This window comes from Diceros bicornis, chromosome 8 (genome assembly GCF_020826845.1).
Source record: "Diceros bicornis minor isolate mBicDic1 chromosome 8, mDicBic1.mat.cur, whole genome shotgun sequence".
NCBI lineage: Eukaryota > Metazoa > Chordata > Mammalia > Perissodactyla > Rhinocerotidae > Diceros > Diceros bicornis.
Window position 1 is genome coordinate 82,541,953 of NC_080747.1, and position 27,522 is coordinate 82,569,474.

The window sequence follows — 27,522 nt, forward strand, 5'->3', positions numbered from 1 at the left end:
CAGTGTTCTGTGTGTTTGTGTGTGAGACAGAAGGTGGGGGTGAATGAGTGCATGTACCTTCCTCTACAAACCAGCACTAAGGAGAAACTATGATTTGGCCTCACGAGAAGAGTTGGATGAGTAGTCCAATCCCAGGTGGAGTGGGCGCATCTTTATTTCCTTTGACAGAAACTGCATGTTGCATGATGCGTGTGGGTGTCCTCGGGGTAGCTGCCAAAGTTTGCATATTTTCTGACTGACAGGCACTCCTGCTGGTGCTTCAGGGCCAGGGTGGTGAGTGTCGGTGGGAGGAGTAACCAAGTTTCACTTCCTTGTCGGTTGAACTCGCACAGCCCAGCCAACTTCTCTCTCAGAGGAGAGCTGAGGAGCCACGGAGCCCATCTCTCCCTGCCTCTTCCCCACAGCACCTGGCAGGTGCTTAGTGGACGACAGGAGTGCGAATGGGCAGAGCAGAATCTGTAGAAGGGAAGATGAGCACCCAGGACCCTTCAGATCTGTGGAGCAGATTGGATGGAGACACTGAGCTGCTCCAGGACCTGGGGTAAGAGAGCAGAGCCTCTTTTCAAAGTGCTTCTTGGGTGAACATTAACTCCCCACTCCCGAGCGAGTGCTCCCTTTGATTCATGACCATCTTTAGCACTGGGCCACCCCAGGCTTCTCTCCTTTCCACTTTACTCATTGGATTCTGTTGGGTATCTTCCTGTTGGGGCCAACTGCGTTGTAAAAGCATGTATTATTTTTCCAGGTGTGAAAACAGGTAGGTGGAGAAAATGGAACGAAAATCAAACGTTGGATATTCTTTGAGAATAGGGATGGAATTGGGATGTGTGAGTCATTGTTGCTAGGTGTCCTTGGTATTGATCTGGTTTATGATTAAATGTGCTGTTAAAAAGTTTTGAGCTCTAAGCTCCTGGCAGTAAGAGGACTGTACTGCGTGTGGTAAGACAAACAGAGAGCCTACCCTACTGTATAGGAGAGGGACTTTTTCAAACGAGAAAGAATGAGGAAGTGTCTGCAGCAAGGTCCCATAACATATGTTTCTTTCTCCTGACACTGCCTTTGTGAGCTCTTGTATGTATCCGTGTCCGCAGGGGCAACTTTGAGCCTTAAATACTAACAAGTCAGGAAGAGGGTAAAATTTCTGCCTCAAACATATTATAAGTTCACGTAGTTGGAGTCATCACAGTCCTGTCTTTAAAAAGGGACCAGAAGAGACGACTCATCAGGATATTTAATAAAAGAAGCAAGTATTACCCAAGAGAGGAGTAGGGGATTTCCTGGAGAAACTGCACGGCTTCCCTAAAGCCTCGGGAATATCCTGACGGGGCTGGTTTCGACACCTGTGCTTCGCGAGAGGCGAGACCTGTGCCTCCTGTCCTAAGAAACAGCTCTAATCTTCACCACAACCCGGTGACGTAAGAGCTGTTATCCTCTCTGTTTTACGAAGGAAGCAACCGAACACCAAAGGAGTTGAATAACTTGCCTATGGCCGCACACCAATTAAACAGCAGAGTTGGTATTGCAACCTGCCCTGGCCTCCCTTCTTACCCAGAGAAAGAGTGAGACAGGGATGAATCTCTCTGCATGGAGACTGCAGAGGCTGCGTCTTTTTGCGTGGTATTACTGTAGAAGTTCTCAATAAGCCCTGTCTTTAGATTTTAAACTTGAAGTCTCAGAATTGAAGTCTATCTTCATAAAGTAAATCAGATAGAACAGCTAGAATTTTCAATAAAGTAAACTCTCCTTATTGGGAAGTCAGAGCTCTATCCTTCTAGATTGAATCCCCAAACAAAAGAGGTAAAATGCCCCCCAAGCATCCAAAACAGGTGTCACCAAGTCCAGGCACTAAAACTGGACCCTTGGACTCTCACTTAGAGCCTTCTTACATTATTAAACCACAATTCTTTACATGTTTGGTTATCTATATCCCCAGCCCACCATTAGTAGGAAACCACAAAGGAGAAGAGAGACAAAGGAGGTTCAATTCTGGTCCTTTAATTAGACAATCCTGGAGCCTGGGCTTGAGTACTGTTGGCACTGGCTTGGATGACAAAGATGAACTCGATGATGTCACTTCTCCCCACCATAATGCCCATAGGGGAAGCGAGCACGAGGAAACCTCGCAAGGAAACAGAAGCGTGTCTTCCCTCCAAGTGCAAAGAATGGGTGTTCAACACAACCCAGAAACATCCAAAAAAGGTGCATTTTTGGTTTTTTTTGCTTTTGTTTTGTGAGGAAGATCAGCCCTGAGCTAACATCCATGCCAATCCTCCTCTTGTTCTGAGGGAGACTGGCCCTGGGCTAACATCTGTGCCCATCTTCCTCCACTTTATGTGGGACGCCGCCACAGCCTGGCCTGACAAGCGGTGCCTTGGTGCGCCAGCAGTGGAGTGTGTGCACTTAACCACTATGCCATGGGGCTGGCCCCAAAAAAGGTGCATTTTTGTCCAGACTTTTCTATTTCAGAAGGCTTGGAAATTTATTAAACATTTGAGGATGGTTTCCTACAATTATCTGGAGAAATTGCTCTATAGTTGTGGTTCTCAACCTTGATTGTGCACTAGAATCACCCAAGGAGCTTTTAAAAATTCCTGCCCAGGCCACACGCCAGACAAATGACGTCAGTATCTCAGGGGTAAGCATTTCCTTTTTAAACTCTCCAAGTGATTCTAGAGTGAGACCAAGGTTGAGAGTCACTGCAAAGAACGTAAATCCATCGGGAACGCTGAGTAAACGTGGCTTTATTTTTCATTTGTTGGGTATGTACCCGAATCTTAAAGCCGTTAATAAACATTGACATTTTGTTTGTAGGTTTGGAAGCATTTTGTTTAACGATTTTATTGAGATATATTTTACAGACCGTAAAACTCACTCATTTCAAGTGTACAATTCAATAATTTTTAGTGGCTTTCAAGAGTGGTACAATCATCACCATAAATCAATTTTAGAACATTTTCACGCCCCATAAGAGCACTCAGGAGCAGGTTTATTTAAATATCCTCAGCGGTGGGCGTGCTGATAAGCCACCTGGGCTGGGGGAGCCCTGCCTTGGGGAGTGGGCTTGCTTCCCTGGTGTAAACACTCCAGCCAAGGGCAACCTCAGGCTGCCCAGATGTTAACAACCAGCTTGCAAAATTCCTGAGAATTTTACAATGGACTTGAGCCAGTACTTGCTGCTCCAGGACATCACTGATATACTTTTTATAGGCAATAATATCTGAGAAACTTGAAAATGACCATTTGCCTCTGGCAGAATTCTGAATAGAAATGAAACTTTTCCTCTGAAGCTTTTAGTCACTGGTGAGGTATGGTCTGTACTAAAACTTCTGATTCATTCAGTTTTTAAAGAGCTCCATAGAAACAAAATGATTTAATGTAGTTGATAGATAAAAGGTGGATGATTTTAATGACTTAATTTTTAAATTATTTTTAGTAGGTTATTTGAGTAGTTAGGTAGATTTTTACATTTATATTTCTGATAGATATGAGCAGACGAGGTGGTGGTTAAATTTGAGCGATATCGTACATCTCTGTTCTTCGGTCCCTATTTTCCTTCAGGCTCTGGAATATGTAAGTTCTGTAAATTAAAGCCTGAACTGCAGCGAATCCTTCACGTTTCCTTCTAGGACACACACGGCTTGCTCAGAGCATAGGTCTATTCTTTTCTAAAGTACCTCAATCAGGCAACTCAGATGCGTTTCTATGTCTCATTTATAGCGTGCCCATCTAAAAACATTTATTTTCTTTCAGCCTAAGTGTATTAATGTGTCCAAAAGCAAAGGGGAAATACAACCGTCTTCAACTGTTGCTGGGCTTCACTTCCACTTGGCGGTCTGGGACGGGGGGAAGGGGTGGGGAAGGCAGGTGGGAAGCAGGAAGTGGGCTGGGAACAGAGGTCTGGCTGCTTGCTGTTTCCAAAATGAGCCAATGCGGAAATGAAGCAACTAATAAATACTAGAGATGTCACCTAAGTGATAAACTAGTGTAGACTCGTCAGCAAGTTAATAATTTAAAATTCCAGAAATTCTTTGATTATAACAAAGGTTCCTACAAGACAAGGTAGGAATAGTACAGTTATATAGTCTGTAAAGGGGTAAGCCTTTATAAACTATATCACTACAGACACAAAAGGGATACTGTAAAATCAAAATATTTTAGGGTATTTTCAAATGAAATATTTAAATATCTCATCATACATATTCCCTCGAGAGAGAAATGTAATAAATATTCTCTTTTTTATGTACTTTCCCAAATCTCACAGATTATAAGAAAGTGTCAGTATTGGGCTGTGCTGGCCAGTGTCAAGAAACTAGATTCAGAGCTCTGGATATTTGAATAAACCAATCCAAACATCTCTAACTGCTCTGCCCTTTACCCTTCACACATAAGAGAAGGTTGGAATAGATCAGGGATCAGCAATCTTTTTGTCAAGCTGGGAAATAAACATTTCAGGCGTTGCAGACCTTATGGTTTCTGCTGCAACTATTCGCATCTGCCATTGTCATGCAAAAAACAGCCATAGATAACACAGAAGGAAAGGACCGTGACAGTGTTCAAATAGAATATTATTTATGGACTCTGAAATTTGAATTTCGTATTATTTTCATGAGTCACAAAATATTCTTCCTTTTTTTTCTCCCCAACTATTTAAAAATGTAAAGCCATTCTTGGCTCTCAGTTCTTATAAAAACATGTGCCCTGGCAGGAACTGGCCCTCCAGTGGCGGTTTGCCGACCCGGGGAATAAATAATAATAACCAAATTGAGTTCTTATTATGAGGCAAACATTTTGCATACACCAGCTTGATCTTCAAAAAATATTAGTATTCCAACTTTGCATACAAGGAGACATTAGCAGAGAAATCAAGTTGCCTAAAGTCCCAGAGAATGTGAGTCCAGAGCCCATGTTTATCCCACCACACCAGGTTGCTTTCCCATTGCAACAGGCATTATTTACTGACCCCTGCTCTGTGCCAGCCCCATGCCGTTCACATCCATTTTGCCATTAAGCCTTCACAATAAGACTTGCACTCTGGTGTGATTGTACTCATTTCCTAGGTGCAAGGGTGACTTCAAATAAATTAAGTGAGCTGTCCGGGTCACAGGCCTCACAAGTGGTGCAGCGGAGGGAATGCTTAGGAGCTTCCCAAAGCCGACGCTCTTCCCAATGATAAAGAAGCTATGTGTTCTAATAATGGCATTAATATTTATTGGATGCTCACCACGTGCCAGGCACTATTTTAAGCCCTTTGCACTTATAACTTATTAAATTCACACATCGCTGCGAGGTAGAAACTCTCAGTACTGTCATCCTCATTTACAGATGAGAAGAGTCAAGGGCAGAGCTTTTATCACACGCCCAAGGTCACGCGCTCATAAACCTTGAAATCCAGGAGTTTTGCTCCAGAGCCCATGTGCCTGTTCACTAATGCAACTTTCCAATTTCCATCAAGTTTCTCGCTTCTTATTATACTAGCACTATTTATGAGTGCTCGTGTGAACTGAGAGGAAAAAACAAAGTTCTATGATTACTACAACCAACAAATTTTATGACTAAAAGACGTTATTCTTTCATATTCTTCACATAATACACATGCACACAAAGACAGGCCAATATCCTAATTAATCAAAACTTTATTGAAAGACAAATTGAATACGCTAAGAAAAGTGTAATGAAGTCAAAGCTTTAAAGGAACTTGTTTGCAGAGCTGTGATACTAAGTAGAGCAATAAAGCTTGTTCCTCTTCTGTGCACAGTTCCGGAATCTTGGCTTCTGGAAATGGAAGGTGGCTCTGGGGGCTGTGAGAGTGTGTAGCTAGTGTGCACCTTCAGCTCTCCTTGACTCAGGCGACTTTCCTCTGCAGCTGCGTGCTCTGTTCTTCTACGGGTGATGGTGACTTCCTTCTTCTGACACGCAGACATCTGTCCACCCAGTTCTCCACATGGAGTGGAGTCACCGTTCGATTCATTCGCTCTTCCTTTCATTCACAGACTCATCTGTTGAATGATCACATTGTGCAAGGCAGCATGGGGCTACTGAAATTTAGAAGAAATGGCTGTCCCCTCGAGGGGTTCACAGAGCAGAGGACAGAGAATGCACATGCACCTATAGTTAGAATACAGGGTAGAGGGGCTGAAGGCCATAACAGCATCTAGACAAAGCACACAGCTTATGGCAGGAAGGAAGACCACAAGATGTGGAGAAGATGGCCTTGGGACCGACGGGATATTTGTCAGAAAAGTCAGAAAAGAAGACATTTTCTAAAAAGAAAATGACATGAATAAGGTGGTAAAAGTGACAAAACACATGAGTATTCAGAAAACAAAAAGAGCCCACATGGACTCAGACCCTTCCTGGGACCCAGCAGTTAGTTAATCATCGTTCAGTCAGTTGGTTCCGGTCTCTACCTCCCAGAATCCCCACCTCAGCCTCAATCTATGACAAAGCTTCCACCTGGCTTTCTTCTATTTTCTAGTGTGATAACCATACTCAGCTTTTTGTTTTTTTTTTTTTTGGTAAGGAAGATTGGCTCTGAGCTAACATCTGCTGCCAATCTTCCTCTTTTTGCTTGAGGAAGATTGTCCCTGAGCCAACATCCATGCCACTCCTCCTCTATTTTGTATGTGGGACACTTCCACAGCATGGCTTGATAAGCAGTCCATAGGTCTGTGCCCAGGATTCCGGCTGCCAACCTCGGGCCACTGAATTGGAGCTCGAGAACTTAACCATTACACCACCAGGCCGGGCCCTCTTAGCCTTTGTTTTTTAAAGCCTGGGTTAATTTCTTGCTCTCACCAACTCCACTAGAGGGTAAATTTCTATTCTGAGCCCACACCCTTCTGGCTCCTACTCCCTGGTGTGGACTTGTCTGAACCCAACACAGGCTGCGTAGCTGAGTCTTAACCGTGTTGCTTGCTCTCCTCCAGATTCTCTGGGGAGGTGCTCCCCAACTCCTTGTCCGCTAATGCCTGACCCCGTTATCTGTTGATAGACCTTCTTTGTTTAAATATATTTATAAATTTAAAAAGCATAAGAGAAATATGTTAATTTGTTTTGATAAAAGTGTAGTTACGTAAGAGAATGTCACTTTTTAGAGACACATGCTGAATTACTTAGGGTTAAAGTGTCATGATATCTGTAATTAACTTTAAAAATGCTCATGCAAAAATATATAAAGAAAATATGGCAAAAGTTTAAAAATTATTCTACCTAAAATATGGGTATTATTTAAATGTGGGTGTTATTTACATATTATTTATGCTATTTTTCTACCTTCCTGTATATATCTGAAATTCTTTGTAATAAACTGTTAAAAATAAGAGTAGTATGTATTAATTATTGAAATGTTGGGAAATAAAGAAAAGCATCTAAAAAGTCAGCCAGGTACCACCACCCAGAATGACATATTGTTCAACTTCTCTCCAGTCTTTTAAAAATATTTTCTGTTAACACACACAGACATTCAGACACACACCCAGACTGAACCGTGGCCATACCACATACATAATTTTGCTCTTGCTTTCTGGTAGGATATTTTTCCATCATCTGCTTCTTGGTCTGTCTCAAGGCAGGTTCCGGGTCTGTTTCCCAGGCCAGCCTGTCTCCCTACATTAAAGTTTGGATATTTAGGTTGGTCCAAATTCCGGAAGGCCTTAAATAGATTAGGAGTGTGGATTTTGGTCAAACTCCATTTGACAGTATGGAATCATTGAATGTTTATAGGTACATGGAATGACACGGTCTTCGTGTTTTGTTTTTAGGTACATTAATCTGGTAGTTGAGCCTGATAGGTGGCAATGGGTCCAGAGCCAAGGAAACTAATTAGTGAGGGAGTTTACAGATTGGTGAATAAGAAACTAGAGTGATGACTAGGGAATAGCCAGGAAGGAACAGAGGTTGAAGCCAGTAATTCCACTGAGCTAAGCACAGTAAGGGATTCACATCCAAATAAGAATAAGTTCTACTGCTTTTGTATAGTTTTTCAAAAGGACATCAAAGAAATTTTGAAAAACTTAATGTCACAAATGTCTTCTAATTAGTTCTTTGTTCACTTTATTGTTGTAAATTTCTAAAGTTTCCTGGGTCTCATGTTACTGCTCATTGGCTTCTGCCTCACCAGCAGTAGAGTCTGTGTTTTGGATTGATTCTTCAGATAATCTTAGAACCATTTTGCAGATGCCAATACGAAGGCACTAAGAGGTTTGGCCACCTGCTCTAGGCTGAGCACAGTGAACTCCTTCTGACAGTGAGCTCCTTAGGAGCAGGGCTGTGGGTTATTCATCTTTGTCTGCTCCTTGCAAGCCCACCACTTGACAAAGAGCAGATGTCTAAATGTCTGAATTGCCCCAAGTTGAGTCAAAGCCAAAATCGGAACTCAAGGTCCCTGACTTCAGCCCTCTACCACCCCAACACTGATGCTGTATTTGCATTTATTACCCTCAGATTCACTCAGTCCCCTTACAAGCCAAAGTTTTTACTAGGGGGACAAAATGATGTTTAGTTTAGAGGCATGATCTGAACAATGGAAAAGAGAGGAGATAACTAATGAAACAAGGGTGTTTCTGTTACTTTTTATATCTGCTGAAGTTTGAGGCTCTTTTCTGTAGCTGTAGTTTCCTGAAAGTGGCCCTGTCTGTCTCCTGTACCAGCCCACAATGGTAGGTTGTCAACAGCAACTACAGTCTGAAGACAGTTACCCTGAGGCAGCATTTTGAGAAGTATAGGCTGCAAGAGTAACCAGAGTAAGTGCAGAGTCAAGCTTGATTCCACTCAGAGCTGAGCCCTCCTGCGCGAACCTCTGGTTTTGGATCTCTGCCCAGCCATTCTAATTCTCCTCAAGTTCTTATCCACGAAGTGTTTTTTCTAGTCAGTCTCTGACCTCTGGCTCCCACTCCAAATCAAACATTCCCTGAGCCCCAACCTCTGGGGGAGCAGGGATGTGTTTTGGTCTTGCAGCCATTCCTGCACTGTGCTGGCTGCCCTGGGGACTGGACAGGAGGACCTCTGCTGAGATGAGATGCACTTTGCCACCCCTCCTCCCAGTCAGTGGCTCTGCCCCTCTGGCCTCTTCAAGTCTCTGACTTCCTGGGTGTGTTGATCCATCTCTGAGTCAGGCTCTGTGAGTCTCTCTTCACGTGTCTGCCTCCTTCTCTGTCTTCTGTTTCTCTACCTCTGTCTCTGGGACCACACTGTTTGGGTCTGTGTTTCTGTTCCCTAAGTCACCGTCCCTGTGGGCTCTGGCTCTCTGTGTGAGCTGTGTGCCTTCCTCTGTCTCCAGTTTTGCATCTCTCTCTGTCGACAGCTCTTAACTTCTGTGTCCCTGGCTCTTTGTACCACTCTATGTCTCTGAATCTCTGAGTCTCTGTCTCTCTCTATCTGTTTCCATCTCTCAGAACTTCTTGCCTCATTCCTCAGACTCCTTCAAAACAGGTTATCCTGGTCTCCAACTCCCACAGAATTCTCTTCTTTCTTTCAGTCCTGTTTCCCTTCAGCTGAGCCTTGACTCCCACTAAAAAAACTTAGGGCCTGCCTTTAATTCTTTGTTTGACCAGATACTCACATACTCTGCGTCTGTCGTCATGCAGGTATGCTTCCTAAAGCCCGGGGCAGCTGGCTTCACCGTTCAGCTCTGCTATTAGCACATGTAAATGTGGGCATTTAGAATGGCAATATAGAAAGCCACAAACAAGCCGGTTCCATCACAGAAACCTCTTTATTGATAAGAAAGACTGTGGAGAGTCTTCCTTCAGCCTCCCCTATGCATCGCACTGTGCCTATCTGAAGGCTCATTAGATTAGAACTTTCAAAATCCTTTGCAAAGCCTCTGCTTGGTTCTCTCTACTTGGACAGGGTCCATTGCTACGATCAATGGAAAGATAAGCCCACATTTGTGAATACAAGACTTAACGTGTGTCTATGAACAACACCATCTTGTCTTAGATATGTCATAGCTTGACTTCATACAAATTGCAGCATGATAGTTCTTGAACTAAATAAGACATTTCCTTATCCTAAACCCATGATTTCTGATGGCATAGAGAGCCAAACACTTTTTTTTTATGAAATTGAAGTATCCACCACCAACCCTATGAACAAATGAACATGAAAACAATCAGCAGCCAAGCAATCCCATGGAATGACTCAAGTGTTAAGGACAGATTAACCCAAGTTATGATTGCTCAGAGTGGGATTGCCTAATAGATTCATTTTATGTCCTATCACCATTGTGTTCAGAAGGATTCTGAAGCTGGATATAGGCTTAGCAAGAAAGAAACAGATTCATGACCGTGGAAAAGGAGAGTGGCATCGTATGCTATGCATTTGCCATTTTCAGTCTAGAGAGTTCAGAAAGTGTGTCAGCGTCATTCAAAAGTAAAAATAATTTTGAAAATGAAGAAAAAAGAGAAAATTCTCTAAAGAAGAGTGCTTTTGTTGGCTGTTCAACTCCAGGGCCTTTTAGCTGCTTTCGTACAATCAGGAGTTTCTGTTCTTGCTTTGGGCTGAATTGTATGTCCTCTTTATAATTCTGATGGGACAGAATCTAGGTTCTATGTTACTTCTCTTTGTCAGGAAGAAGAAAAATATATGTCATCAAATATATGAATAAGCTGTTGACGTGGGTTACCAAGAAATTTTCTCACCAAGAAATATGTAGTCTAGATGGATGCATGGCTCATGTTTCAACATGCAAGGACACCTTCCATGCCCACTTGTTCTTCCAGCATTGTTTTGCACTACTCTCCAACACAGACCCTCTGTTCCAGCTAGGCATTCTGTTTCCTGAATATACCATGCATATGTCAACCTCAGTGCCTTTGCTTATGCCATTGCGCCTGTTGGAATGCCCTTTTCTCTCACTACCTATTGAATTCTATATTCATTCTTCAATCTCCAGCTCGTGGTCTTCCTCCTCTGTGAAGCTTTGCCTGATCATTCCAGCACCCTGGGAGCTCCCCCATCTATCCTATTCACTGTCCATATCACCAAGATGGCAGCTATCTGGGGATTTTCTGATGATATTAGCCTGGAAAGCCTTCTCTTTTGCTTCTCTTTGGTGCTGTAGAGCCACTTAGCACCTTGCTTTGCCCTCTCTTGTCTTCCTCTTCAGATGCCACACACTGTGAACTCAGACCACCGAGGTTATTGAAATGAATTAAAGTTTTTAGGACCAAGAGTCCTTCAGCTCCGCACTTCTCAAACTCTAAACTGCATACCAATCACATGGGGCTCTTGATAAATTCAGATTACAACACAACAGGTACAGGGGGCCTTAGAATGTGCGTTTTTAACAAGGTCCCAGGGCACTGAGCAGCAAGGCTTTGCATTGTTTTTCAAATACCAGGTGAAACCCATTAGTGTTCCTAATTTGAATTTAGTAGGTCACAATCAATATTTGTTAAAAATAAATAGAAAATAGCAAATAGCATATAGAAGAAGAGTGTTTCCTGTAACAATTTTTGGTTTTCTGTGCATATTTGTAAAGTATATGTGTGTGTGTGTATATGTATAAAAATGTGTATAGAGAGAGAGATTCAAAATGTATTTTATACCATGGGCCAATTCAAACAGTTTGAAAGCCTCTCCTTTAAAAGACAAAGCAAAATGAGATATAAACTTACATCAGTATATTAAGACATTAAAACCCAAAGGGATAAAATCTATGAAGGCTCCAATATGCTGGGGCAATTTCCCAGAAGGCTGTAGCAGAAAGGGGCCCTGGGAGGAGAGGAGAAGAGGCTGAGTTGAGGCCCAGCGTTCTGGATCTACCTCGTCTGTTCTCCGTGGTCGAGCTTATTTCCTGTACTGCACTGAGACGCAGCTGAGAAAACTCTTCAGTGGGCGGTGTTTCCTAATTTGTTACTGTATCATGGAAGGGATAATACCACTGTTTCCTTCAAGGTCAATTGCTGGTTTTGATAATCTCATAAACCCAGTTCAAATATTCTTCAGAAGCTTGATGAGTCCCTGCTCTGCTGCCTCTATTAGCCTTGAGACATGATGATGGCAATGTGTGGGGGGAGAGGAGAAAATAACGTTGCTTTGAATGTATTGTTATACATAGTAGTCTATTGCTCTTTTTTGCTTCTTAAGGGAAAATGGGATCAAAAGAATACTTTTTTTTTTAGTTTCAGGAAAATGAACCTTATTCCACACTATCCCCAGCACCCAGAGCAATGTCTGGCATAGTCAGAATATGTTGTGTAATTAGCAAATCTGCTATCTTGTTTTCTTCCGCAAAGTTATAGAATCATATAAAAGTTTATAAAAGAAGACAGCATTCGAACATATGAAAATAAGAGGGTTTTTATGAGGCATTGTTATCAGTCACCCTGACAGATGAGGAACCTGAGGTTGCTGCCTGCCTGGGGTCACATAGCTAGCGGGTCAGAAGTCGCTGGAGCGCACGGACTCGCTGAGGAAACGACTGGCCAGCAAGCACAGTCTCCCTGGCCAAAACTCCCGCTGACACTGCGTGGATGTTTGTGATCCAAGTCAGCTGCTTATTAACATTCCTTTTCACTAGGCATTTCCTAATAGTAAACAGGTTTCTTATTGCACTTAATTCTAAAAACGTCAACCTTGTACTGCAGTGGGGGAGACTCGAAGGAGCAGCAGAGGAAAAAGAGTTCCTTGGAGTTTTCACCGACAGCAGGGTCCGTGGGAATCCGCAGCGTGATGCAACGGCCAAGAAACGACCCAGTCGTGGGTCGCCTTAGTGCGCGCCCGCGGCTCCAATAAGGCAGAGCCCGTGAGCCTTCGTTTTGCACGTCAGATCTTACCTTTAAGACAGATTTTAAAAATTTGCAAAGTATTCAGAAGAGATAAGTCTCTGGGTGATAAGGTCCCTGGGTGACAAAGGGACTGAAAGCCTGTCATAAAAGAGGAAGCTGAAGATGATAGAAAGAGGAGAGAGTGTGTTCTAAATGCTTTTAACTGTCTGTGGTCTATATAACTCCCAGAAGCCGCTCTTGGACCACTGTCGAAAGCTGCACAGCTGGAAAGAGCAATTCAGTGTAGGCCAGAGCGTCCTGGCCGTCAATCACGGAAGTATGGACTGAGCTGAGCTGTAAAGCAGGGAGTTCCCCGTCATTAGCAATTTGTAGGCAAAGATCAGATAAGAGTCTTGTGAGGGTTTACACTTTATTCACACACTGTACAAAAATTAAAAGAATTATAAACCAAGTTGATGGTTACGATGGGTTATTCTACGTGGCTTTTATGTACTAAGGTAAACATTTTTAATTGCTTAATTTTTAAAAAAATAAAAAGCATATATGACTTTTATAATCACCAGAGGTGAGTTTACTGTGAAGCCAATGACATTTCAGCTTCAGGGCCCTCCCTGGGGCAGACCTTAGCAATGCAGATAATTAATGTCGTCAGTTCAAACAGGATTTAAGATCAGTCTCTGCACATTAAAATTTAAAATGCCCTGGAATCTTACAGGTCATATTTGAGAGAAACTGGTAGAAGTCCTCGAATTTGCCAACAATCCTAAAAATTTCATTACCAATAAAGCTGAAAACAAATTTTCCATACTATCAATATTTTTTAAAAATATTCTAGGTGAAAGACTGAACTATTGTTCTATTCTCTCTCTAGAAAATTGTATTATAAAATTCTTATTATATGAAGAAATAAGCAAAGATGATACAGCCAAAAATATAGAGGAAAAAATATGGGCTGTGTTAAACAGTTAATTAATGAAAATAAGTTATTATTCTTGGTTTCGTGATGTTTGTGATATATGTCAGCTTTTTAAATTTGTAATTTTTTGTGATTTCTCATTCTAAATAATTATTCTTTTTTAATTTTTTTGTAATTTTATATTAATTTTCTTAAAGAGACTTTCAAATCTTACAAGCTTCAAGCCTCTTAAAATCTGACTCTTCCCCATAATAATCAGAATAACGAAAAAAAATTTTTAAACAGTTCCAATTACAGGAACTTTAGGTCCATGTAATTAGGACTCTGTGTAATGAGCTGTTGGATGTCATATTGAGCCATAGGAAGCCCTATAGACATCAGCCAAGAAGCTGTCAGTATCCGACGCGGCATATAAGGCAGTGTATCTCACACACCTGACTGCTGCCCTTTGGCCCTCACCCTGAGTCACTCCCAACACTCTGCGGGGCTGTGAACCTGTATACACCTGGCATGCTCTTGCTTCCAGGACTTCACTCCTGTTATTCCCTTCCCACGGAATAGCTCCCTGAACAATCGTCACTCCAAATCCCACCAGACTTTAAATAGAGAAACAGTCGCTCCCTCTCTCTTTCTCTCTCTCTCTCTCTCCACCCAAGTGCTAGGTCAGGTCCAGTGTTCAATAGATAGTAGCTGAATAAATGAAAACATAAAGCAAATTATTCACAGGGTTATCTCTGGAAATTGGATTAAGGGAGAAATTAAGTATTTTCTTTTTTTCAAATTTTAGTTACCCAATTAATATATGTCTATTTTTTTATTTTTTTCGTCAGAATAAGCTAAATTAGGAAAGTTTGATTTTAACTAAAGTCTCCTTTAACAACAACCTCAAACCTGGTTCCTTCCACTAATATAACCATACTTATGAGTTTGGTGTATATTTTTTTCAGACTTTTATTTCATGCTTTTACGTATTTTTATACGTAAATGTATATGTGTTGTATTGTTTTGAGGAAGGGAGAGATTTTTTAAAACTAAGTGGTTTCCTACTGTACCTGCCACTAGTTCCTCTAAGCTAACAGTATGCTTGGGATCTATCAACTTTGACGTGTGTATACACAAACGCTCAGTGTTTCTCAGCGGGGTGCCACTGGGCACTGGGACTCAGAGCTGGACAGCTCTTGTTTTCAGGACTGTATTGCTCTTTATGGGACGTTGAGCATTCCCGGTAGCCCTCAGGAAGTGCTGGGAGCACCCAGCCCCTGCCCTGCTCATTTCGCAACCAAAAAACTCACAGCTTTTCCAACACTTCTGGTGGACTGTTTACGTGGTCTCATCCTCCTAGAGCTCAACTTTGGTTATCATCTCACTGTTGGTGGATATTTAGGATGGTTCCAGATTTCTGCCCTCATAAATAAGTCTGCAGTACACACGTTTGTTCATATTTCCTTCTGCTGGTGTAAGCGATTCACTAGGCGGACATTAGAAGTGGAACCACTATTCACATGTGCGTGCTCACTTACACTAGAGGTGATAAAGTCCCCTCCAACTCATACCCCTACCAACAGCAGACCGTAATAGCCACTGCCACCAAATTCTCCAATACTTAGTATTGTCACACTCTTCAATTTTAGCCAATCTGGTGGATAAAGAAAATATCACATTGTTGTTTTAATGTGCATTTCTCTGATAGTAGTGAGACTGATTATTTGAAAAGCATATTTCCTCTTCTGTGAAAGACTTTCACTTTCTCTTCTGTACATGCATATATTTCAATTTTTACTACATATGCTTTATAATCAGAAAAAAAAATAATACACACTTTAAAAAATAACTTACATGTCCTGCAAGGCCTACTTAGATGTTGGCTCATTCAAGGAATGGCCTTGATCTTTCTTCCTGGAACCTCTGTTGGGTACGTCACTCTCTTGGATGTGGTTTGCAAAGTGCTTGTTTTGTCCTTCGGACTAGATTATTGGTTTCTTGAAGCCTAGCCTGGCTTTTCCATTTTTGTTCCCTTTGACCTGTGTGGTAATAAATAAAGATTTATAAAGCTGAATGATAGAAGGTAGAGAAGGTTGATCATAGGAAAACTACCAACATAACTCTACTATGTTTTCAATCTTTAGCTCTTCATGAACACAGTCTTGAACCATCCTTACCAAAGGTGACATATTCCTACAACGGATACGCAGTGTCGTTTGCATCTATACTCACTTCCCTGGAAGATGTGCTCATCAAAAGTTTCTAAGAAAGGAGTGTTTAATTCAATGAAAAGAGGAAATGTAGGCATTTGTGGAAGAGGTCTTTGGGGGATGAAAATCCTCATCGACTCACAGACATCAGGAAGGGGAGGTGGCTGCCTGGCAGGCTCTGTCGTAGGTTTGCCCAAGCCCAGGACTCCATAAAACCCAAGAGACAACCTACAACTAGGACATACAACTATGTACTGGGGTTTTGGGGAGGAAAAAGAAAAAGAGGAAGATTGGCAACAGATGTTAGCTCAGGGCCAATCTTCCTCAAAAAAAACTACCTAAAAAAATTCCCCAAGAGATGGCAATATTGACTCAACCAAGCCGTCACCCAAAATTTAACACTCAGAACACAATGGGATTCTTCTTGCTTTATACTCAAGTATTTCTTATGTGTTTATGATCTATAGTTATTATTTAAAAGATCACCATAAAAAAGTTCTTAGTAAAAACTGCCATCAAGCTATAATTATCAGAATAATTCTGTAAATGCTTTAAACACATACTTCAGATCTCATTGAAAAGAATCCAAAAGAATGTCCAAATGTTTTATGTTTTAGAATTTTGTTGATCAAATTTTGTTGCTTCAAGTAAGTGATCTACTGGCTCAAACTGAATCTTATGCTTAAATGTTCATCCAAAAATTAATTATTAGAAAAATGTGTTTCAAGAACTTGTGAACTTGTGGAGATTTCACCTATTGATAAGAATTAGAATTTTGGTTGTAGCCAAACCTGAAGTTTTTTACAGCTTCGCTTGTAATTCCTCCAATCGTCCTTTTTTTATTGAGGTATAATTGACATACAACATTATCTTAGTTCCAGGTTCTGATTGTCCTTTGAAAGCATTCTGTAGTGAGAAGATCTGAACTTGTCTGTGGATCAGTTCAGTGAAGGGGGCTGCTTTGTGGGTAAATAACTCAATGGGTTTTCTCATAAAATGTCTCTCCTTGCCATTGCTTTCAGCAAGCAAATATGTTTCTAATACAAGATGGAGGCATCTCTGCCCCAAAGAGGAAATATGCTAAAGAAACAAACATTAGGAAATGCAGATTTAGAAAGCACACAGCTTGGAGACCTATGTAGAAACTTCCTTCCACAGATGGTCTTAATGTTCACTTTTCATTATCGGGCTAAAGCTTCATGCCATGGGGACATCACAGTGGCCGCCAGTGTGGTTCGTGACAGCAGGACCCCTCGCCCACAGAATAGGGCTCTTCCTCCATGTTCTTGTGCACCACACCCACCTTTTTAACAGCACTGAGTTCACTGACATTATCGGGGTACTTATGTAACTACCTGTGTCCCCTTCCTCTCCACTGCCCTGGACTGTGGGTCCCTTGCAGCAGCAACTGTCCCCAGTACCTAGCTTTCTGTTATCTGAAATAAGTTGAGAATAATAAAAAAATTATATTTGAGCAACAAGAAAATCACACCACAGAGCATACGTCACAAGTTATGGCCTTGCAGAGCTCAATGGCTTCATTTAACCACTCTTGTGCTAAGTTCTGCTGTTAGCTAGGCCTGTCTTGAGCATTTCATGTGTGTTAATGTGAGCAGTACTCACAACTGGCCCACAAGGTATGACTATTATTAATCCTGTTTTAGAGGTGAGAAAACTGAGGCTCAGATTGGTTATGTATCTTGCCCAAGATTGCACAGCTCATCAGAGGTATCACCAGGATAGGTACTCAGAGGCCACAATACTAATCCCCACCCTGGACTGTCTACCTAGTCATTAAAAAGAACGTGAAAGGTCTGTCATTAGGGGAAAGGAGCCAGGTGCAGAGCAGTGTGCCTAGAATGCTCTTATTTCCGTAGAACTGGGGGGAGACATACCTGAATGCTTCTAGGTGCATAGATACCCCTTAGGAGGAAACACCTGAAAATGGCTAACATTGGTGTCCTCTGGGAAAAGGAATAGGAGGACTGAGGCTTCAAGGGGAGAAAAAAGCTTTATTTTCACTGTCTTTTTTGAACTATTTGGATTTATTTCCTCCTACCATGGATATATGTTACCTTTTCTAAAACAAACTTTTAACACATAGATCAATTTGAATGTCCTTAGGACTTCCCCAGCTCTTCAGATCTTTGTCGGTTTGAAATGATATCTAGTGAGGGTTGCTTCTCAGTATAGCATCTGAATTCCTCAAGCTCAACTTAGTCTCACTCACAACAATGGGCTCTAGTCTAACAGCTCAGGGGTTTTCCACACTGCAAACCAGGGCACCACACCTGCAAGAGAATGTGAAAGAGACCAAAAGAAAGAGAGAAAAGTGGCCAAAGCCTATTCTTTCAGTTATTTTTGATTTGGACTTTTAAAAAATTTCTGTTTATAAAGTAACATTGTACATTTTTTGTTTGTTTTTTTGAGGAAGACTGGCCCTGGGCTAACATCTGTTGCCCATCTTCCTCTTTTTCTTTTCTCTCCCCAAAGCCCCAGTACATAGTTGTGTGTCATAGTTGTAGAGTTGTAGCTCTTCTATGCAGGACACCACCTCAGCATGGCTCCATGAGCAGTGAGTAGGTCCACGCCCAGGATCCAAACTGGCGAACCCCGGGCCACCGAAGAGGAACGGGTAAACTTAACTGCTGCATCACCAGGCCAGCCTTCACGTTGTACAGTTGTTTGCTTGGGTGGCCATGGCAAAGTACCACAAAATGGGTGACTTGAAAAGCAGAAATTTACTGTCTCACAGTTCAGGAGGATAGAAGCCCGAAATCAAGGTGTCACTAGGGCTGGTTCCTATTGAGGGCTGTGAGGGAGGGATCTGTTCCAGCCCCCCTCCTTGACTTATAGATGGCCCTCTTCACCTTGACATGACATTATCCCTGTTTGCAAGCCTATTTCCAAATGTCCCCTCTTTGCAAGAGGACACCAGTCATATTGGATTAGGGCCCAACCTAATGACCTTATTATAACTTGCTAAATACTCTATTCCCAAATAAGGTCACATTTTGAGGTGATGGGGGTTAGGACTTCTCCATATGAATTGTGAATTTTCAGGACACCATTCAACCCCTAACACTCTGCTACTAGCCAACTCTCTCTGCTCTCCCCTTCAGCCTCGCCCAGGGATTTCTTTGTCCTGAGGTTTTGGTTGAGAGCTCGGTCTCTGGGCTACCTGTGGTGGAGACTATTGCTGAGGTCATCTTTGAGAGGAAACTCAGTGAAGGAGGAGTCACCCTGTGTGCGCCCTGAGTGAAAGTGCTGTTCTCTCCTTCCTAGTTGGTACCACGGCAACCTCACACGCCACGCGGCTGAGGCTCTTCTCCTCTCAAATGGATGTGACGGCAGCTACCTTCTAAGGGACAGCAATGAAAGGACCGGGCTGTACTCTCTCTCTGTGAGGTAAGATGCTTAAGAACTCTATGAATTCAACGTGGTCCCATCTCTTACTTATATGGGCACTGACTTGATCATCACACTCAAATTGCCAGATAACAAAATTCTGTCAATTCATGTTAGACCAGCATGTCGAGTACTCCAAGCTCTGAATGGTGAGACTGTGAAAACTTTCTTGCTCCTTCCATTGGCAGGGAAAAGTCGTTAGAACTGAAGGAGACTTCATGAATTGTTTAATCCTAACCTCTTGTTTGACTGATGAAGAAGCGGAAACTCAAAGTGGTAAAGTGTCTGGCACCCAATAAATCAGCGATAGAAACAGCATCAGAATCCAAAACCCCGAAACCCGGCCCAGCACCCTTTTCATTGTTCCTTGCCTCCTCCAGAAAATCAGAATGATCTGTAGCTGTGCAATTTTCGTCATCAAAAACTCAAGCGGTCAATAATGCAACTGTTCATTTTTTTCTATAAAGGGACTGACTTTCTTCCTGGAGGCTCCATTTCGCTGAATGTTAACACTGTGAATCTAGTCCCCACGAGGTACACCCAGCCACAAACAGTGATGGTCCAGTCCTCCTCCTCCTGCTGGCCTCTCCATCAGAGAAGCTGACCTAGTCATGAGACGACCAGGGGAGGCGTTGTCCTCAGTCGGCATCTGTCGCCTTTGTTCTGCTGGCACGTACCACGTCTTTTGGGTGCCTAGGCAGTTGCCCCTGGCTTAGACTGCAGACGTGAGGACTCCATGAAATGCCCTCAGCCACCCACCCATTAACCTCAAACCATCTCTGCTTTATTACTCTTCTGATGGTGCCTCCACAGACCGTTGAATGGAAGTCACAGGCTCCCTTCATGTTGCAGCCCCTTACGCTGATCTGGCATAAGAAAGGTTTCTCTTTTCTTTCCTGCTCCACATAGTCCAGGCCTCCTTGTCACTAACTCAGTAGCAACATCTACACTCTCTTTTCTCTGAATCCTCTTTTCCATCCACCTCAGCGAAAGTTTTGTTTTGTTTTGTTTCATTTTGTTTTGTTTAAAATCTCCTCTCCCTCTGATGGGGGAAAAAATGGGCTACAAAAGTATTTCCCTAAATAATTGACAGCAGGCTTCATTGAGCTCAAAAGCCAAAAATTAACATACCTTCTTATCTTTTCTTTGGGTTTGGAGCCTTCTGTATTTTCCATGCTACATAACAAATTACCCACAAACTTAGTGGCTTAAAACAACATAAATTGATTCTCTCATGGTTTCTGTGCATCAGCAGTCCAGGCATGAAGAAGAAGTCCACGGCTGGACTCTGCTCTGGCTCCTACCAGGCTGAAATAAATGTGTTGGCTGAGGTTGTGGCTTCTCCGGGGGTTGATGATCTCTTCCTTCATTCCTCCTCTCCTCTTCATTCCTTTCCATTCATTTCCTTGCTGCTGTAGGACTAGTTCCCCATTTCCCATATCGCTATTGCATAGGGACCCCTCTCAGCTCTGAAAGGCCACCCACAGTTCCTTGCCAAGTGACCCCCATAGGCAGTTCACAACATGGATGTTTGCTTTCTTCTAGGCTAGCTAGAAAGTGTCTCTTTGATCTCTTCTTCTGCGACCAGCCAGAGAAAACTCTCTGCTTTTACCAAAACTCTCACATGATTAGGTCAGGCCCATCCAGATAATTTCCCTATTTTTAAGGGCAATTGACTTAGGGCCTTAATTATCTGCAAAATCCCTTCATAGCAGCATCTACGTTAGCATTTTATTGAATAATTGGGAAAAGGTGTATGTACTCCGTGGGCTGAGACTATTGGGGCTATGTTAGAATGCTGCCTGCCACACCTTCCCTTTCTGGGGACAATGGAAGTCTATAGGCTACTGTAAGGGGAGTGGGAGAAACGGGTGGGAGGGAGATGGGGTAAATAAGAGGGTCACAGAGAAAAAAACCACATTCACTGACATTTTTCAAGTTACTCTGCTATGTTTTGTTTACAAATTTTCTAAATAACATTTTTGGGAAAATTATTCATCAAAAATAGAATTCTGTTTGAGTGGAAGCAGGAATTGGGCTTTCTCTGATTGACAGCAATTATTAGAAGCTTCATCAAGTGGTTCAGCTGCAGATCTTGTATTGCACAGATCTCCCAAAATATCAAACAAACCTGTGGAATTATTGTATGAAAGAATGTTAACTTTTTACTTACATATGTCTCATCTGGACATTTAGATCAGAAGCTCTTTACAAATAGATGATATATATATATTATATTGATATAAAAATTTAAAACATAAATTATTAATTTCCATTACAAGCACTTGGAAATGCTTTAAAAAAAAGAACCACGAGCAGAGGCGACAGGAATCCTGACCAGCTCAGGAGAATGACTGTTATTCATTCATTCATTCACTCTCCTAATAATAAATACGCAAGAGCGTCCAGTCTGTGCCAACCCCTTTGACAAGTGCTGTGGAAGATTGAGAGAGCCCGCCCTCAGGAAGGACAGCCTCATAGGGCAGGCAGGCCACAGACACTCACCTCTCTGAAACCCGAGCGCGCTAATGACAGGAAAGACAGCACAAGTGCCGCGCTTGAGAAGAGAAAAAGCCAGCAACTCGGCTGGAAGTTTCACGGATACTTGACAGAGTAGGTGATATTTGAAGGGACGCTTGGCCAGAAACAAAGGGGAAGCTGTTGCAAGGAAGGGAACCGGAGGAGCTAAGGGACAGCGGCAGCAAGTCCTGGGAGGACTGGAGGTCCCGCTGGATGAGAGCCGCTGCTCTCAGGTGCGGCTCCCAGACCAGCAGCACCACGGAGAGCAGGTTAGGAACGCAAACTCTCAGGCCCCACCCTGGACCCACTGAATCAGGCATTCACCTGGTAGGGCCCAGAAATCTGGGTTTTAACAAGCCCTCCAGGTGATTCTGATTTCAGATTCGTGCTCCAATTGCAGCATGCCCTGCATAGAAGGAGAAGAGAAGTGGAAGTCAAAGGACATATAAATATATAATTTATAATTTATTTAATGCTCTGTCTCATTCCAAAAATGAGGTGGGAAATGACAATGTACGAAATTTTGATATTGTATTCAGTAAGCAGGGGACTAGGCATGGCAGGAAAAGGGCTGGGCTCGCATAACTCACTAAGTGTCAGAAGCAGAATTTGGACGGACTCCCCAACCAGAAAGAGAGGAGGGCCGAGGGCAGAGGAGAACTTGGGCAGGGTGTGACCTGCCGTTTCTATCTCTCTATTCCCCGCCCTTTGTAAGTCATGCCCCTTAAGGGGGTTAATGTTCAAGGACTCTTTCCCTAAGTCAGAGAATGCGCAGAGAGATTGTCTTGTCTTCCATTACAGTGAAAAACTGAGAAGAGCTCGCTCTGCCAAAAGAAACTAGTGCTTTAAAAATGCCAGCAGTTTCCGTGATTGTGTCATAATTCTCAGTTTACAGAAGGGTTAAATGGTGATGCTAATACCTAAGGTTATATTTCCCTTCAAAAAAGATATTCACTTGTTACATGTGAAACATTTGTTTTTCTCTTTCAGAGCCAAAGACTCTGTCAAACACTTTCATGTTGAATATACCGGATATTCATTTAAATTTGGCTTTAATGAATTCCCATCTTTGAAGGATTTTGTCAAGCATTTTGCAAATCAGCCTTTGATTGGAAGCGAGACAGGTAAGCTACGAACAGCTGGTGACTGGACCTAGGAGACCTTGTTTCAGGATGGAGGAGGGACAAGCCGATTTCAATTAAATAGCTGTCACTTTCATTGAATTATGTGCATATGATTTGCAATTGGTTATGTTTAGAAACAATTTTTTCCAATTACTGTGCCATATGCTACATTAATAAATTATATATATATTTCAGTATTTCAGCATTATCTTCAAGAGAAAACAATATACTTCGTACAAAGTAGATAGTTTTCTCAGAATGAGTTATTTAGTGGCTTGATTAAAAGCACACAATTTCTTTAAAATGACCTATTCATTTTATAATGATGTGTACAATAAACAAAGAAAGAACAAAAGCAAGGACAACTTTTTGATTCCTCATAATTTTCTGTATGGGCAGTTTGCATATCAGGGAGCCCCATAAACGATAATCTTGAGCATTTTTTAAATAAAATTCATACTTAAATTTCCACAAAGATCACTGAATATTGAAGATATTGACCAGAAATTGCTCTCCTGAGCAGTTCCTTCATTTCATCGTAAAATTCTGTCTCTCTTGTCTTGGTTTCTTGTAAGTTTGTAAACTGGACTTAAGTATGGACTCAAGAGCAGAACATTTGAATTTTCCTGTTTGAGTGGTTAGAGCCAAACTTGAAAATTCAAACTGAAAAACAAACAAAACAAAAAACACACTATCTTGGTATTTGAATTATCATTTGTCTATACTATTTGAATAAAGTAAGTAAAAGATCACCCCTATATTTGTGATATAGAATCATAATTTTTTATGCCCCTAAATGATGATAATTCTCAGTTAATCAAAAGCTGAGCAATTCCAAGAACCTGTGGCACAAGGGGAACTCAAGACTTAACACAGCTGGTATGGAGAATTTGTGCATACTCGTTTTCCTGGTAAACAGGGCCAGTGGGCTTTTTGTTAACTTCAGTGTGGTGGGAAGAGATGCCACGACCGGCTTTTCCTTTTCTGCCATTTCTGTGGCCTGGATAAACCCTGATATGAATCATACAGTGTCGAGTGTAGATGAAAAATCACAGTGGAAATACGAAATCATTGCCTTACTTTAACCGACCACACAAGGCCTATAATAGAATATTCCAAACTACAAAATTGAAGCTGTAATTTTTTTTTCTGAAAATTACTTCACCATTTAACCAGCAGTAGTTCTCATAAACAAAGGCAGGTGGGGATGTACTTATTTCCATTGCTACTTTGGCCTTGGCAAGCATATCAATTTCTCAAATCCCTTCACATCAGACTTATTTCCTACTTGTGTACAACCCTACACACAACTTTGTTCAATTCTTGGTCACTGGCAGTGGAGAAGAGATTTTTGAAGCCAAGGACTTTGTTTGGTTTACCTCTATTTTTGTCCTTCCCCATGTCCCCCAGGTCCTGGTATAGTGTGTGGCACTTTGAGTGAATGAATGAATGACTATGAGTAGGAATTCTTTGTAGCCTTCAAAGCCATTACAATTTTTATCTTCCAGCCTCCTCTTCTTTATTCAAGAAAAGTCAGCTCTTTTCTTTTAAACTCTCCTCCTAGACTCTATTTTTAATCCGTTTTGTCATTCTCTGTGCTTCTTCCTGGACTTTCTCCAAGTTAGAAAAAAGGTACATATTCTTCCCAGCAACAGGTTTCAAAACACTTTAAGATCAACGCGAACACAGTGCTTTCTGATTGAACCTTTCTGGCACTGATCCAATCACCAGGCAAGAGGCTCAACTAAGACTGCTCCAAAGTAAAGGCTCCTTGACATTGATTTTGGGACAATGTTAAGCTTTCCTGTAAATACATTAACCTAACTAAAGAAGGTTGAAGATTAATGCATTAGGGATTGTAAAGATTTATAATCCTGACTCCTACAATAGTTTCCTCCAAAGCTAAAGCTTGCCATATCATTGTCATTACTATAATTATTTTATCTATTGTAATAAAACTCAGGAAACTAAGATTTTTATCCTCTCCACTGCATCTCCTCTGTTCTATTCATTATCCAACCTGGAATTTGTTGCTATTTGAACCCCTGCTATAGGCCCCTGGTGCTGATGGATATGTACTTGACTTCCTAGCTTCCAGCCCTTGAATTAGATTCCACTAACTCTAAGAAATATTCCTCTTATCTGTCCCAGCCACATGAAGGCAAAGCCACCGAGGCTGGGAACGAGGGGCAAAACCCATGACAGAGTGTTCCAATTTTGCCCCTCCGGGAGTAATAGGCCTCAGGAAACAAGATAGCATGCTGAAGTCATGATGACTCTCAAGCCCAGAAGGTCCTCAGAAGACACAGAGTCAGCACAGTGACCTATGAATAATGGTGAATGGAAACTGGGATGCCACCCACTAAAAATAGGTCTCTTCCTATTCATTTAAGAATTGGCTCCCGGCGATCAGGAGACCTCCTGGTTGATGATTCCTTGTTCACCACCAGATGAAGTGCAAATTGTTCTTAAAGTTTTTGTTTGATTAAAGATCACCAGGGGAAGCATTTGCCTGCGCACTAGTCCTGCCGGGGTTCTCACCTCCAAATCCCCAGAATGGGAAGGACTACAATTGGGTATTTCAGGCCACTTCTCTCAGCCCAGACCCCATTCAGGCCAGCCTCACCCAGCAGTGCCTGGACAGTGAGTTTATTTAAGAGAGACTTTCTCACCCTCATCCACTGGCAGGGATGGCATTACTTCTGAGGGCAACAGGGAAGACCTCCAAACCACCAACAACCTTGTACTTTCGCATTACAATTATACATAATTAATGTCTTCAGTAGAGGGAAACCCAGAACACTTGGTTCTGGGTCATAAGAAAATATTTGCATTCAGGATAGGTAAAAGTGTTAACCTAAGGGATAAATGCTGTTTTGCGACATCTCTTCTCCTATTCTATTCCTGTTCTCTACTCATTAAACTCTCAGGATTTCTGTTTCCTAATCTGAAGAATGAAGATTTCCTAAAAAAGATCTAAGCCTCCTGACAACCTTAAGATGCTGCTATTATAATCTCCCCTTTCCCTGCTATAATGTGCATTTACTCTGTCCAATGTCCATTAAAGTCTCTGTTCACTTTAGTTTCTCCTTATTAATACCCGTGCACACTCTTACGATATTTCTAATTCTCAAAACCCAATTGTTTCCCAAGTATATTGTAGAGACATACAATGTCCCCTCTCACTTCATTGTCCTCAATGGCCCTTTTATCTTCTAACGTATTGTATAATTCACTTTTTAAAAAAAACTCTTTGGGGGCTGGCCGGTGGCGCAAGCGGTTCAATACGCGCTCCGCTGCGTTCCGCCGGGATTAGCCAGCTCAGATCCGGGTGCGCACCGACGCACCTCTTGATAAGCGTCCCAGCAGTTAAGCACTGCTGTGGCGGCGTCCCATATAAAGTAGAGGAAGATGGGCACGGATGTTAGCCCAGGGCCAGTCTTCCTCAGCAAAAAAAAGAGGAGGATTGGCAGATGTTAGCACCGGGCTGATCATCCTCACACACACACAAAAAAAAAATTCTTTGCACTAGTATGTAAACTCTATGAGAGAAGGATTTTTTCAGTTTTGTTTTCTGATATGTCCCAGCACCTAAAAGAATAAATGCTAATAATGATCGACAGCATTACATGCTGGGTGTCCCATTACCAACGCCTGCATCGCAGCCCTCGTGGCAACACTGCTGCCAGTGAGGTTCTGACAGTTGATCTTTACTTCTGAAGTTGATACAAAGCATAACTTGAAATAACTTTGTGTTGTATGTATGCTCAGTAATGAATAAATTCAGAATTTGCCTTTCATTTGTAATCGTAAGACGTTATCTAAAACTTCTCTTCATATTTGTACATGGCTTCTAAATTCAACTCCAGTAGACTTGGAAATTTGAGACTTTTTTTTATTAGTGTGGATATTTGGTCCATTATTAATTTTTACTGTATCCTCTTACAATTAGCTAAGTTTCATACATATTGTCTTGAAAATGTAGACAACATTTATCTTTATACGTAAATGTCCAAATATTACTGGAACAGAAATTACCTTTTGTTTCTATTGCAATACTTTTGTATGTGAAATTGTCATACACGATTTATCATGAGAATTACTGTGTTGTGACTTTAATCATCTCACCAGCATGAAAAATCGTGATGTAAGTCAAGTGTGGTGGCTGTGTTTACCCTTTATAGTCATTGGCTCCCAGTTTTGAAGATCCTATCTGGTTCTTTCGTAAATGTCATATTTCCACTTCTCTTTTTGTTTTAATGTGGGGATTCCCAACCTCTTGCTAGTTGCTACAGTTATTATTATTTTATTTTGTGATACCAGCCATTTTACTCAAGTGGCATTTTAAAACAATTAAGTTAAAATTAATTTTAATTTGAGAATTGTGTGATGTTGCTGAAAATAATTGGAATTTTGCCAAACCACAACCAGGAATCACTTCTTTAGTTTATGTTTGCAAAAAATATAAATTTTCTTGTTTGTAATGAGGTGTGTTTGAAAAGGAAAAAAGCAGGCAAGAAAGAGAATGAAACCAACATTTGTGGAGTATTTACTGAGTTCCAGGCATTCTATTTGATGTTTTCACATTTATCAAATTATTATTTAATCTTCTGAACCACCCACAGCAATGT

The 27,522-nt window shown here is 41.7% G+C and overlaps 1 protein-coding gene across 1 annotated transcript in view; it reads left to right on the forward strand.

Annotated features, from left to right (window-relative positions):
- The first annotated feature begins 352 nt into the window (after window positions 1–352).
- DAPP1 (dual adaptor of phosphotyrosine and 3-phosphoinositides 1) overlaps window positions 353–27,522 on the forward strand; it is a 48,648-nt gene continuing 21,478 nt past the window's right edge. Inside the window, exons 1-3 of the mRNA XM_058547572.1 lie at window positions 353–541; window positions 19,125–19,247; window positions 22,758–22,891. Of these exons, the coding sequence (XP_058403555.1) occupies window positions 441–541; window positions 19,125–19,247; window positions 22,758–22,891 (358 nt within the window). The 5' untranslated portion in view covers window positions 353–440. The remainder of the gene's footprint in view (window positions 542–19,124; window positions 19,248–22,757; window positions 22,892–27,522) is intronic.